At 38.8% G+C, this 15,713-nt stretch overlaps 1 protein-coding gene across 3 annotated transcripts in view; it reads right to left on the bottom strand.

Moving 5' to 3' along the window:
* Positions 1 to 15,713, bottom strand: part of LOC135617516 (uncharacterized) — a 42,856-nt gene that overhangs the window by 8,575 nt on the left and 18,568 nt on the right. For all 3 annotated transcript variants that reach the window (XM_065117837.1, XM_065117838.1, XM_065117839.1), the window contains exons 5-12: positions 11,774 to 11,857; positions 11,631 to 11,693; positions 4,959 to 5,090; positions 4,640 to 4,867; positions 3,436 to 3,552; positions 2,901 to 2,950; positions 1,800 to 1,962; positions 1,600 to 1,722 (exon numbers count right to left, since the gene is read on the bottom strand). In XM_065117837.1, the coding sequence (XP_064973909.1) occupies positions 1,600 to 1,722; positions 1,800 to 1,962; positions 2,901 to 2,950; positions 3,436 to 3,552; positions 4,640 to 4,867; positions 4,959 to 5,090; positions 11,631 to 11,693; positions 11,774 to 11,857 (960 nt within the window). The remainder of the gene's footprint in view (positions 1 to 1,599; positions 1,723 to 1,799; positions 1,963 to 2,900; positions 2,951 to 3,435; positions 3,553 to 4,639; positions 4,868 to 4,958; positions 5,091 to 11,630; positions 11,694 to 11,773; positions 11,858 to 15,713) is intronic.

The following is a 15,713-nucleotide window of genomic DNA, read 5'->3' as shown; positions in this document are numbered from 1 at the left end:
CAGTCGTTACTGGTAAGGCATAGGAAAATTCATTTTTAACTAGAACTTTTTTGCATCCTTTTTTCTAATTTTGTCTATCCATTTTTTGGGGATGGAGGTAGCTGGGAGTGTGGGGTGGAGTTGCCATCAAAAGCATCAAGGACTTTGTAAAGTTAGGCGAGACAAATGTACTAAAAACAAGAAATACTAGCTGATGCACAATAAACTTTACTGTGTTCATTAGGACTGCACCTTAGCTTGTGTTCAACCTGAACATATGTGGCATGACCAACAACTGGACAGGTTGTTTGGTCTACTTTTTCAGATTTAGGGTTAATTTAGGTTAGGAAATCTCAATCAAAACCAACATGGATGGTTAGAGTTGATTCGAGACCCCACTAGATCCCAACAAAAAACCAGCACCAACTAGTCTAAGTCAACCCAATCCATGCCCATCCTGATTGGGCAATACAAAGGATTCTACTATTTATTACATAGAATATCTATTAGCAAGAGCCTAAATACGTACTGCCCGCCAGCTCAAACAGAAATTTGTGGAACAGGGTTTACTGTGCAGCACCAACTTGTATTAAGCTTTACAGCCTGATATCTACTCGGTGCTGCCTTTGTACCCGGTGGTGGGCCTACCACCTAGTTCAAAACTCCCACTCATTCAAGGGGGATCTTAGCTGAAACTTAAGCCAAAGATACCCAGTTGAAGCTCACAGCCATATTCTCTTCACTTCATTCATCCCTCCAGTTATAAGCTTTGGAAACTGAGAAAGAAGATTTTTCTCTCCAATTAAGGTAAGTTGTTAACCAGAATTTTAGTTTTAATATTTGTTTCATGCATTACCTCTCTCATCAAGGACTGATTTATGTGTGATCAACCACTTGTAAGATAGGATTCCTTTGCTTGATTCTAGCCAATATCTACAACTTGGCCAAATCTTTGTAGATCTAGATAAAATCTACATAAATGCAGTCTAAACCAACACCTGATCTGCATGGTTCTAGCCCAGATCTACATAAATCTTCGTTGCTTACATGCCTTTGCATGATTACCAGTCTTGCTTGGGCAAAACCGAACAGTTCATGCATTAACTAAGTTAATTTGCCAATTTTGAGTTAGTTTATACAATTACTAATGAGCAATCAAATTGAGGCATAATTGGCATATTAATTTAGGCTGAGCCCAGAAGCAATAGCTTGGATCTACTTTGATATAATATTTTGAACTCTTCCAAGCTTGTGAATGTTGCATATAATCTACACATTATGGCCCAGTTATGTGGTAAATAAATAGTTAATAATAATTAGCATTTCATTTTCTAATTTGGCATATTTGTGTTTAGCATGCCTTGTCATGCTTGTTATGTAAAGATATAGTGCCACCTTTAGTGCAAATTAGCTCGAACCAGTGACCCACATGATGCACAAAATAGGAATCATGCTAACTACTCTAGAAATGTAGACCATCATAACAATTATCCTAATACTCCAGCAGCAAAATATAGCCAAACAGGACAGCACAATAGGTGTATTATGTGTAAGCAACCCACTAATTAATTCTATCAAAAATTCAATGAGGCACATATAATATACAGAATGAGACCCTACCTTTATAACAGAGTGATGATTTAATGCAACCAAATCATATGCTAAATATCTTCTCTTCAGCCCTGCATCTGGGATTTTGTCAATAATCATTTCGCCATCAATCAATGTCCCGCTATGGAAACCCTTGCATGAAAAAACAAGCAGGTTAGATCAAATATAATAGTTCAAATTGTGTTTGTGAGAAACCCACATGAATTTACCTCAGCAGGGTTTTTCAGAGGAAACCGCATTTGAACCCTCCGAAAGCAAAAGTTTCGATCAATTAAGTAACAGCCAGTATTGGTAATAAACATCATATACCGGGTTCCATCAGCTTTCCATGTAGCATAGTAATACCGTTGTCTTAGTAGTTGCAGATTATCCCTGCATGTCATGTTATACAGTCTAAAAATCAATCTCTTATTTTAAGCAAATATGAATCTTAATAAATAAAAATGTAAGACAAAATGAATATCACAACGTCTGCTTGCCCTGTGTCAGCAGAGTTGTGCAATGTGTATTACAACATATTTGATCCTTAAGCCATCTATCCAGCACTTTCATGGGCGAGGTACTTGAGCATGTACATGAACACAGACTTCATCATGAAGCATCTTACATGCTGTTCACAAGATTAAAAATTTTTGACAAATGCAGAGAAAACTCATAGAGGGAAACCAAGTTGGGGAATCATACAGTCAATTTTATTATCTAAGATCAAAATTTTCATTTCTAAAAGTTTCTTCAGTACTTACGAGTTGAGAGTCCAATTATCCATAAACAATTTAAGACAGTACTAAGTCACATCATCCATACATTTATAACCACCTGGTCATCTCCAATACATATAAACCAGAAACCAAGGTTCGCAATACCGTACCGTACCGGAGTTTCGACCTGGGCTCGGTACCGGTATGGTACAGTATACCGCTCGGTACACCCAGGTGTACCGAGCGGTATATTCAGGCGTGCCGAGCACTGTAGCAGTGCTGCAGTGCTACAATGCTACTACAGTGTCGGAACGGTAACGTATGGTCCGCGTACCGAAAGTCTGTCAGACCGGTACATACCGCCTGTACCGGGCGGTACGGACCGGTACTGCAAACCATGCCAGAAACTACAATCAACAACAATGCAGCATAAGCTTTATAAATCTGAAACCAAAACAATGCTTAATTAAAATGTAACTTCTGATCACTTCTAAATCTTACATTTTATGCCATGAACAATAGGACGCTAAAGTTCATAATTTTGAACAAAAAAAATACCTGATAATTTTTCAATTAAATGAATACAAAGGGTACTAAAGAATATATGTAAACCTGTTGAGAGAAACAGGATGCGAACCAGGAAATTGTGCACTTCCTCTTCCCTACAATGGAAAAATTGTGATCTAATAAGATAATTAATTAGAAAATGCAGTGAATAAGGGTTTTAATCATAGTCCAATAACATATATATCTTTTTTGCATAATGTTGTAAATCACTAATTTGAAAAAAAATGGTCCATCCCACATAGTGTATAAGCTGTAAAAGGTTATTGTAGTTTTAATCTAATCAACTGTGTCCTGAAAATAAAGTCCAAACAAAGTTTGCCAAGCTACATGTTCTTGCTTCGAAAATAACACCAGTATAGAAGAAAAAATATACTGAACTTGAGAAGAAACTGAGACATAATTTGTGATATTGCTGAAACGGTACAAGACAGATAAACCTATTGACCCAACTTCGAGTCTAACTGCAGCTACTTTCTACAACTCATGCAATATTGTTTAGTGGACATTTAATGTATACAACATGATTAAAACAACAACAACAGTTTACAAGAAATCACAGGAAAGTCTAAAGATTTCATACTGTAGCTGTTAAATCAAGCATTTGATAACAGAGATGACGCATGGCATCTTGCTGGTCAATTGGTATTGCATCACCCAGAATATCATCATTTGTCAAAATCTTGCTGTCAGTATGCTCCTGAAAAAAGGACACAATTGCAAAATTAGGCAATTTTCTAAGTCAATCACAGCGACCAATAAATGCCACTGAATGTGAAACTGCATCAATTTAGTGGGATAAATACGAATGCTTATCATAAACAAAGAATCTGAGCAAGCACCAATCTCATAAAGGAAATTCATTTAATTTTAGATTCAATCGAGTGTATTTGCAAAACTAAAAGAGGCTTAACTTTGTAAAAACAATCAAGATAAATTCAATAGAAAACATGAAAGAACATAATATCATCAATATGAAAACTGGTAGGACCAATCCATACCAACTGGTATTTACCAGATCAACCACAGAATGGGACACGGACCAGACAGCTGCCCAGTAACCCTACCATACCAGGCTCACCGTCTGGTTTTATGATTGCAATGGAGGGTACCAAGTGGTAAACCTACCACCCGGTGCCCATATCCACTTTTTTTTTATTTTTACAGCTTTTGGCAGTTGTTCCTTTTCTTGTTCTTTTTTTTCCTCCCATGCTCCTAACTCTCACCCTTTGTTTCTCTTGATATGGCTCTTCCCTACTTCAAATCTCTTATTCCTCCTCCCCACTGCCTCGCCACCACTGCCACTGCTCCGTCGCCTTGTCGGCCAGCTGCATCATCATATTTTCTCCTCCATATGACTCCTCATTCTTCCCTCTTCTCATCGTGCTGACTGGTATGCCAGCATATCATGTGTTGATACACCAGTATGTACTTGGACCGAAACCGAAACCTTGCCTCATACAAAGCAGAAAAGGAAATACTTTATAATTCAAAATTTGATTTACACAATAATGTAGATCACCAATATAATGCATATGTATAATCATGTTACTCATTTTGAAAAGCAAAACTGACCAGAAAGGACTAAGAGAACAAGAGGAACAGAAAGAAGATAGAAACATTATGCATTGATACCCAAAATATCCTTTTGGACGATACCATTCATCATATAGCATGGTTCAGAATAGATCAGCGAATAATGCTACTTTACAGGCAGACATACAAAATTTTGAAGAGCTAACAGTATCATAGAAAGGAAAGAAGAAAAAGAAAAGAAAGAAACTTGCACTTAGTGAAACTTGCACAGGCAACCGAGCTGCAGTATCACCCTCGTCATCATCATCATCATCTTGTGCAGCTTCACCATTTAGATCAAGATCAGAAGATCTTTTCCATTCTGGAGTGGAAGGGCAAACAATGTTCTCAGGACTCTCGTGATAAAACATATAAAGTGCTTCGATGTAATCCTGCTTATATATTCCTGGGGGACGTGCTTGAGAAAAAATTTGCAATGCCTGTTCAATAAGAAAACAAAACAAACAATAAAAAGTTTCATAGGTCTATGAATAACCAAACTGTGAGCTACAACATAACAACATTGCATACTTCAGCGACATGCATTGGCTGTGTCCGCATGAGGTAATGGATGATCATAAATCCTGTACGGTTGTGTCCATGAGTGCAATGAACAAGAATATACTTTTTTGAGTGCCTTTGACGGGATAGGAACTGTAAAACCTGATATCAGAAATAAGATCGGGTAAATTATGAATCCCAAATCGCCAACGAATAGACATAATCCCAAACCATAACCTAACAATCTATGCATAATGCCACCAAGGGCAGTCATAGGACTATCACAATAAACATCATAACTGACAAGTTTCACCTGTATGCCTTTTTTTAAAAGATATACCTTCTGTAGCTCATAATTTGTAGTTGAAGCTCAACAAAAATACACATAATCAGAAAGAATTTAATTCAGGAAATTCAGTTCTCCCCAAAGCTTCCTAGTCTAACCCAAAAGAAACTTCATCTAACTTTCACTTGGCCATCCTTTCACTGACACCATGAGCCATAAAAGCTTCAAATTTGTTAAATGTGTGCTCTAAAAAAAAGATTTGTTCTTAATCCGAAAAGATTCATTTTGAGTGAATTAAGCCTAAAGCTGCTCATAAAGAATTAGCTAGTAAAACCACTGGTATACCAAGCTTGGTGGATGAAGGAGATGAAAACAACGAAATATTTTCTAAGCATCGGCAAATGAAGAAAGGAAAAACCTTTACTCTGCAAATAAATATTTAAGGATGAATCATCAGATAATTGGACTACATCAAACTTGCCTTTAGAGGTTTTTATACAAATCTATTCTTCACCGATGATCATAAAAGTATCAATGGATAGAACTATATGCATGACACATGCTAAATCACTTGACTATTGTTTTCTCATGCTTGGAATAAAGCTGCTGATCCAATAACCTTCATTATAGCTTTATATAATATATTCTAGGACCTCCGTAACTCTGACAGGTGAAAAACTTTCTAGACTTCCATCATGAAAAATGTTACCTAGATAGTATCAGCCATCCATAAACCTTTTAAAATGGATGAAAGAGTTCATATCAAAGATTTCAAGCCGATGAACCTTTAAATGTCTTGGCTAAACTTTTGACCAATTCCAAACTTTGTGTTGCTCACAAAGGTCATTTCGAATTCAATCTCTTCTTGATATGTGTTCATCGAAGGTTCGGAATCCTCCATTGACATATCATGAACCTATTCATTATGAAGTCAAACACAAGTTCAATGGCCTCATTTTGAAGCTGGATTCTGAGAAAGTTTTAACACAACTGACAGGACATTTGACAAATAGACCAGAAGGAAAGCAATCATCTCCTAAAAGAGTTGTAAGGCAGAAAGATCATCTTTCTCCCTAACAGTTTGTTTTGGCTATGGACCCTTGTGATGGTAACCTAAAAAGCTGAGGTTGGCTTAATTATAGGACTGGGAAATGCACCTCAATTGGGACATCTGCTACTGTCTTTGCAACTTGCAAATGATAGACCGTTATTCTGATAAATGGAAGATACTATTGATTCTTAAAATCATCCTTTACCACTTTGAATTGTTGTCTGGGCCTTCTAATAACTGCTCCAAACAAGAGCCAACTTTTTGAGTGGTGATAGAAATGATGCATTTACTTTAGAAGGAACAATGAAATGTCAGCTTTCTGATATCCCCCTCCCCCACCTTGGGCTACCTGTAAAACCAGGGACTTCACTCCGATAGATTGAGAGCCTCGAATAAAAAAGTTTTAAACTATGATGGACAGTTGGGAAAGTACATCCTTATCAAAATTCTTTTTCATTCAGCATATCTCATTTCCCAATTCATTACATGTCAGTATTTACTTGCTTGATTGACTAACTAAAAAACTAGATGCAATCCTGCATCCTTTTGTCTTGATTGACTAATTAGGGCACAGAGAACATGTTTCTCCCTTACTGTTTGTTATGGCTATCGACCCTTTGCAATGGTAGTCTCAAAGACTGAAGTTGGCTTAATTATTAGGACTCGGAAATGCCCCTTATTTGGGGCATCTGCTGCTGCCTTTGCAATTATTCTTTCTCATTACAGGCCTCATTCTGTAACGCAAAGAAGGATTCTATTGTGATTTTTAAAATTATTCTTTAACATCCAGGCTCTCTGTAAACTTCTCCAAACCAAGAGCTATCCTTTTGGGTGGTGATGGAAATAATGCAATTACTTTAGCAGGAATGATGAACTGTCAGCTTTCTAATATCACCCTCCTCTACCTTGGGCTACCTGCAAGACCAGGGCTTTATACTCCGATTAGATTGGGAGCCTCTGATACGAAAAAATTTTAAACTATGCTGGAAAGTTGGAAAAGTACATTCTTATCAAAACTCTTTCTAATTCAGTATTATCTCAAAGTATTTTTTTGCTTGATTGACTAATTAAAAACATAGATACAATCCTGCCATCTTTTGTCTGGTGCAGAACAAAGATTGCTAAAAAGGACAGGTGTCCAGTTACCTAGTTTTCAGTTTACAAAGGAAAAGAACAAGTTGAGATGGGAATTCTGTCTCAAGATTTTAAAGTTACCATCATGAAGGGTGGTGCAGGTTATTCAATTGCAGGAACCTTACTTGGAATGATTGCACACAGTAAATAGCTTACGAGAGTAATTAATTTCTGAAATAATTCTGTCAACTTTTCTCATGTTGGGAAAGTTATTCTTGTGGTTAAGCTCCATATTCAAGTGCTTTTCTCTTATACCCTGTGTAATGGACATACCGTAAGTATTTAGAAAGATCATTGGTCCTTTTATTCTCTCCTGTATTTTTAGAATTCCCTGACATTTTACAAATGTTTCTGTAGCTCAGGCTCTTCAAAATGGGGACCCTAGCCTTTGCATACAGAATCTTCTATCTGGGCCCAGGCATTTGATCAATTCTCTCATACATATTTCTTCTAAGGTTTCAACTACTATTCATTCTTCCTGACAGTTATGGTGAATACTCCTGATAATTCTTTCTCTGTTTTATCCATCTAATTTTCGTTTTATTTTTGGTTACACCCTTTGCCACCATGGCATGATTATCTAAAACACATTTGTTTCATCTAAAAAAATTTGTCCTCTAAATACTAAAGTGTTTTTTATGTGGCTTACTTTGAGAGGAAGTATCCATAGAGTTGATTTGTTAGTGAGAAATGGTTGGCTTTCTAATTCTACCGGATGTCATTGCTCTCTATACACAGAGCAGTAATCATCTTTTATCCGGGTGAAAGCAGGGATTGAATGTCTAGAATTTTTTTATTGTCACTCTGGGATCTCTCATTCTCCCTTGTGGCTTAAATACTCATTAGGAAGTCAGCATTCTGTAAATGTTCCAACAAATTTCAGAACAATCTTGGAAGGATTTGCCTCTTTGGCATGCCAGACATCAAACATAAAGATCTTCAGAAATCAGGACACTGACCCTGGATATCTGTTAAAGAGTACTTGGAAGAGATTTAACAATTAAAATATTAATGTGCCTTAAAAGCAGACTAAATAGATTTCCAAACTTTTGTCCATAGATTGTAAGTCTAAATGAAAAATTACCTTTGTTTTTTCTTCTTTTATTTGATGGTCTTCAGGGCTTCCCAAAGTTTGTGTTTGTTTTTCTAATGCTTTTCTAATTATGCATTATCTAAATGAAAATGAACTGGATAAGCTATTGCCTATCAATGTCCTCCAAAAAAAAAGAGAAAAAAGATCTACACTGAAATGAAAATTCAGAGGTAATGAAATGACACAATGGCATAATCAAAAGTTCAGTGGTTCCTTCAATGAGATACTGTAGTAGGTTTATATTTAACCTTTTTGTAAAAATTAGGTAATGGACTTAAACTTTGGGAATCATGTTATCTAAGCCTTGAAACTTACTAACATCCAAAACTGAACCAACTATCTGAAGTATATTAATAAGCATGGATTCAAACTTTAGCCACACTAGTTGATAAAGATTAGATTTTACAGTTCTGAAGGCTAACTGGTAAGCAGACCAGGCAATTTCACCATCTAGTTTGAGACAAAGCTCCAACCATTAAACCTACCACAACGGGCTAGCACTTGACCACCCGATACTTGTATCCATCATAACCACTTTCATCTTTTTTTTTTTATTTTCTCTTTCTCCCTCTTCTGCTGCTATTCTGTTTCTCCTCTATCCTGCTACATGATCACCTCCTCCCCACCATCGTCATTTCCCGCCTGTCCACACCCCCCCCTCTCTGCCACATGATACCGCTTCTCCTCTGCTTACACAATTTTTCTCTCATGCTGCATTATTGTGCTATATACTAGATAGTTCACACTCATAGCATGCATGAACAAGCAAAATTTTCTGCTCGTCTGTGTATGTCTATGCCGTATTTAATATTATGTTGGTGAAAATGAATATATCACAAGTAGAAACCTAAATGTTATCCTACTCGATACAAGATAGCAAATTTTTATTATATGAAGTTACAATTATCAACAATTGAATGTTGACGATACAATAACAAAACCGTAAGTCCCAATCATTTGGGGTTGGCAACATGAATCTTTTACCGCCTTTAACATATGTAAAAAGTCATACGTTTAATTAAGTTTAAAGCAAGGATTGAAATTTCATACCGTACCGAAATTTTGAAATTTGCTCGGTATAGTACGGTACTGTATACCGAGCAGTATATTTCGGTATACCGCTCGACAAGGTATGCAATACCGTGCCGTACCGGTGTTTCGAGGTTGACTCGGTACGATACAGTACCGGTGTATCGAGCACTGTAGTACTGTAGCACCACTATAGTATAGCACTGTAACACTGCAGCACTGCCACAGTGTAATAGTGTAGCACTGTAGCGGTACCGAGCGATCCGCATACCGATATGTCGTCGGATCGGTACGTACCGCCCGTACCGGGCGATACCATTCGGTACTACATACCACGCCGCTCGGTATACCTTTCTTCTCCCCACGCGGGGCGACGTCGCCTCTCTTCTCAAGCAACGACGCAGAAAAAAAAAATATATTTGCGACGTCACAGAAAAAAAAGAAAAATTTGCGACATCGCCGAGGCATTGTCGTAGAAAAAAAAAAAAGCGACGTCGTATCTCTTCTCGGGTGACGTCGCCAAAAAAAAAAAAATTTCGATGAGGCATCGCCTCTCTTCGCCCTGCAATGCCAATACTCTTCTCCCAGCGCGCGGATGAGAAGTCGCCGTAGACGAGGAGAGCGGCATCGATCTCAGGTTCCCCTTTTTTTTTTCCTATTTCTTTCTTCCCCTTCTACGTCTTCTTTCACCTTCTCCCTCTTTCTTCTCCCTCGGTCACTGTCGACAATAACGGCCTCAATCGACAGTACCACTCGGTAGCGGATGGTTCGTGTAACGGTCTGCTGATGAATCGGTACATACCGCCCGGTACGGGCAGTATCATTCGGTATTGCAAGCCTTGGTTTAAAGTACTTAAATCTTTATACATAGTTTCTATTAAAGTATTTTTAGGTTTTCCTCTATCTTTCCCCAAACCATTAATATTAATCATTTCAACTCTTCCGACTACTACATCTAAAGATCTCCTAAGCATATGTTTATACCACCTTAAATGATTTATCCTCTATTAAAGTGATACCTAGTTGTTCACGAATAAAAATATTTTTTTCTTGTCTTTCCTAGTAACTCCACACATCCATCTCAACATTCGCATCTCAGCACAAGTACATGCATGTTGACAATCAATAGATTATTTTATCTAATTAATCAAAGGGTTAATATCATAAAGAATTGTATCTTGTTGATCGGTTGGTTATTTTATCTCCAACCAAACAAAACAAAAATGAAAATAAATCATGTGCATGATAGTGATACTCAAACCAAGATACCCAAGAATACCATCAATACCCAAGAATAACTCCACTCATCCATCTCAACATTCTCATCTCAGCACAAGCACATACATGTTGACAATCAACAGATTATTTTATCCAATTAATCAAAGGGTTAAGATCATAAAGAATTGTATCTTGATGATCAGTTGGTTATTTTATCTCCAACCAACCAAAACAAAAATGAAGATAAATCATGTGCATGATAGTGATACCAAGGATTGAAATTTCGTACCGTACCGAAGTTTCGACATTCGCTTGGTATGGTACGATACTATATACCGTTCGGTATACCGCTCGGCATATATATATATATATATATATATATATATATATATATATATATATATATATATATATATATATATATATATTTATTTATTTATTTATTTATTTATTTATTTATTTATAAAAGGCAACGTCGCGTCGCCTCAACGATATCGCCTTTTCCTTCTCCCACGCGGGGCGACATCACCGAGGCGATGCAACCTCGGCGATGTCGTCTCGTTTATATATATATATATATATATATATATATATATATATATATATATATATATATTCCATCCAGTAACGGGCAGTCCGTCTACCGGTCAGCTGACGAACCGATACGTCCCACCCGATACGGGCAGTATTATTTGAAATTGTAATCCTTGAGTGATACTCAAACTAAGATACCCAAGAAAACTATAAATTCTTGTCAAGAATAAAAAGATAAACATAGTTGTGGGGTCCATTTGAGACAAATTCAGCACCACATTGTATAAATCAGTATGCCCAACAATATTGAGAGTTATGTAGGATTACAAATAATTAAAAGGCACTAAAAGAACTTACCTCATGAACAAACAAATTCACAGACTCATTATCTGGTACAGAATCTCGCCCCTTGCATGCAATCTGTACCAGGAAATGATTTAAGTACCTCAATCTAACAATTACAAAGAAAAAAAAGCTCTATAAAAAGATGAATTTCTTACCTTGACATACTTAATACCTAGCTTCGTCCATTCTAATGGTGAGTAGTAACGATTTGTATTTGTCAAATCAATGACCAAGCCAAGCTGCAGAAAAGAACTTATGAGAATATTATAGTAAAACTAGACCATGTAACTAACTTACCAAGTTGAATTCAAAATGGAATTCAACCATAAAATCCAGCTCTCAACAGTATCCCAAATATGTGGACAACCTAACGCCACCCGAGTGCATATAAGAGAATGCGAGTTCTAGGTTGTGGAGTACCCAACTATGTATCAAACTTAAACAAAACAAAATTGAAATCGGGATAGTAATCAGCAGTAGATGAAGATAATCAATAAGGTTATAAGACAGATGTTATAGTCTCAAAAGAATTTTAGATTCCTAGCAAACAAACATATAATATTCCCTTAAAATAAGCAACTGGAAGCTCATTCTCAAGCAACATTTAAACGGTTCACAACAGTTCTCTGAAAATAGCACTACAAGAACATAGAATCCAGATCTGACGAAAGAGCTATTTAAGGCTTTAAACAGAGTAACAGGATGAAGTATTATAATCATCGAAAAAGGACACTGAAAACTGTAAATGACAAAATTGGCAGTCATATAAGAAGGATCTCATCCAATATTTCTGCTGAAGTCGTAGGTAACGATACAAGTCCTCGAAGTTTGCAAAAAGAAAAAAAAGGATGCTCAAGGAGGGGGAGTGATTAATTTCCCACCTCCAGAACTGAGAAAGTCACAACAAAGACAATAAACAAAAGTTGTTTCAGAAATAAATAACAGGAAAGCGAAAAGGTGGAACAAAAAAAATATATGAAGTAGAGGCTGGAAACTCAATAACAGAGAAATAATAAGGGCCCCATAGCTAATCTATTTAACAACACAAAACTCATGTAACACGAACAAGCAACCCAATCCAGCAGGCCTTACTGATAAAGCATTATATGGGCATCCATTTAACGCCAACGCAACACTTTCATTAAACACTAGGTCTCCAACTCAGATGGACAACCAAATCTCAATACTCACACAATTCTACACAAAAGTTAAGACCAACAGTCTAAGGCATTGGTTGCTTTCCTCATCCTCAACTCTTTCCCATGTGTTTGAGTTAGACCAGCATCCATCAATGGAAAAGATGAATCCACTAATGCCATGCTGTCAGCTCACCACTAAAAGAAAATCTGGTTGATTTCTTCATCCCACACCCTTTCCCATGTGTTTGAATTAGATCAGGAACCATCAAAGGAAAATATTAGGAAACTGTAACATCATCCAATAACATCCCTGCAGCTCATAAAGCTGGAACAGCTAAAGATTGATCTTTCAGTTGATGATGTTCTTCAGTTAATTCCAAGGTTTGAATACCAAATGATACCACTCGTACCGGGCTGTCACGGACAAAGTTCTAAACAGGATGTTTAATGTAATACTTATGTATGTCTGTGTCTTTCTGTTTGTTTATGCTTTGCACAGCATGTAGAGGAACGGTCGAAGGCTTAACAGCCCTATTTTAGTTGGGTTTGATGGCCTTCTTAGGCTTGTAAATAAAGGTTGTGTCATGTGGACACCAGTGAGAGATATTCGATCTGTAATGGACCATTTTGACCCTTTGTTGTCCAACCGTTTAGAGCTTGTAAAATCTGTTTGTAATTTGCATTGTCTATGAAGTGTCTCCTGAAATGTTTGCTTGTGGATCCCGAGTGAGGCGTTTTCTCTAACCTGTTTTCTTTTTTGTAGGTCCTAAGGGACCATGGGAGGTTTCGGAGAGGCTAACCTCTGCGGACGGACACGTAAGGGTGCCGCACGACTTAGGCAAAACCAGCTAAGTCCATAACATTATAGTATCAGAGCGGGACAAGCACTCGTAGAAATACTTAGCATGCAAATGTGAGGAACCTAACGGGGTTGTGTTGAAGGCAATCAGCACACGCACGAACGTTTGGGGGAAAACGGGCATGGAGATGTAGGGAAAGGGAATCGCTCGGAGGAGTGGGCATTTGAGATTGGCATTCAGAGGAATGACCAACCCTTCGCGCAAGAGGCACCACGAGAACAAGCAAGCTTGGAAGAATGCGTAGCACACAAAGGTTGGGATGGCTGAGTTCGAGCTACGACTTGACGTTGACAACTACACTTGATGGTGCTCAAGGCAAGTGAGGCGCTTGGTAAAGGATGAGACCATGCAAGGTGGAATGAGTTGCTTAGTGACCGAAAGAGTTGTGCAAAGCTCACAGAGGTGAGGGGAAATGCTAAAATTTGATACTCATGCAAGGGCTTGTATGCGGACGATGGAATGTTCGCAACCATCTCAAGGCGACTGAAACTCGACGCCATGGAGCATTGAAACTTTCTCTTCGACATGGGAAGGATACGTCCGTAGGAGGCTGAAGTGTGCAGCGAGTTCAGCATGTTGCTAGGCCTTGAGTAGTGCAGCGAGGGCTGTATTGACGTGGAGTCGCAATCTAGCAAGTGCGTTTGTAGGAGGCAGAACAATGCATAGTTTGTTCAGCAAATCGGAGTAGTCCAAGGGGATGGTAGTCTCCGAAACATTCAGAGAGAAAGAAGCGAAGAGAGATATTGCTCCAACGGCACAGATATCCAGGAGGGATAGGTCACGGTTCTCCAGAGGAAGAATTATATGCAACAAACCGCACATGTTGAGGAGTACCTAAAAAACAACAACTCCACGAAGCTCAATGGACCGAGCGAGTGGCAAGGAGTCATCGCATGATCTCGCTTGAGAGAATGCATTGGTGGATGCATTACGAGATCAAGTGGGGGAGCGACCCAAAGCAACACAAATGAAGGCACACTTGGAGTCGATATGGAGATCAAACTCAAGGGAGGGCTGACCCGTGGAATGATAGGCGGCCACCATCAAATCAATGCAAAAACGAGGAGCAAAGCAACTTGGGTGTAACTTGGCGAAGTACCCAAACCGCATGAAGGGAGCCGGCATAGAAGATAGAACATGGAGCGGAGGCACAGAGCTTTCCTTAGACAGAGGTCAAGGACATGAACTCTTGCAGAGGCAAGAGCAGGATCATGTTGTTCCATGGGTCCTTCATTCTGATGGAGCGGACTCATCTTGCATGGTGCCAAAGACGAAGGGGGCTTATGGGCATATGCATCTTATCTCGGAGAAGCATTTGATGGAGGAACTAAGGCAATTCAACTTACGGAGGCGAAGTTGGGTTCAAAAGGCCTTGGCACGGGGCAAGAGGACGCGAAGGCGAGTGCTCTTGAAGAATATGCCATAATGTTGCCATTCAAGTTGCCATGAAGGAAGCGATGCACAGCGGAGATTATGCTGGTAGGGGCAGAGGCCCAGGATCCAGACAATGGTGCACTAATTGCAGCGAAGTCGGTGGACTTCGGGAGCTACTAGGCAACGGACTGTCCTAGAGCGGTGATTCATCTAGGTGTGACCCAAGAGCGGGTGGATGAAGGTCGATTTCAAAAGGAGCGAACAAAATCGAAGGTGGAAGAGACCATGCGATGTATTGGCAAAGGCCACACATTGAGGGATCACAATTCGAGTTCATCCCACAAGGATCAGAATGCAATAGAGATGTCACCAGGAGGCGACATGGTGCAGTGGATCGTGGTAGAACAATTCGTGGCAATACGATAGATACGACATAGTCCCGTGAGGGACTATATCATACGGAGGTATGATCGAGAGCTATTGGGAGCTCCACTTCGGTGAACAACACGACGGCAAGAAGGGTTATGGATTCAAGGAGTGAAGGCCATGGTACCGCAGAGGCGGGTCTTCCGTGCATGCATCGAATTTGGCATCGGATGAAAGCCTTGGTCATCAGCATATGGGAGTTGTGCACCACCGAGGGAAAAGTTCGAATGCAAGTACTAGTGAGTCCCATAGGAGGGACTTGATCATGCAGAGGTATGATCGAAGCAGCTGGAGAG

This window comes from Musa acuminata, chromosome BXJ2-7, assembly GCF_036884655.1.
Source record: "Musa acuminata AAA Group cultivar baxijiao chromosome BXJ2-7, Cavendish_Baxijiao_AAA, whole genome shotgun sequence".
Lineage (NCBI taxonomy): Eukaryota > Viridiplantae > Streptophyta > Magnoliopsida > Zingiberales > Musaceae > Musa > Musa acuminata.
This window is presented reverse-complemented; position numbering and strand designations above follow the sequence as displayed.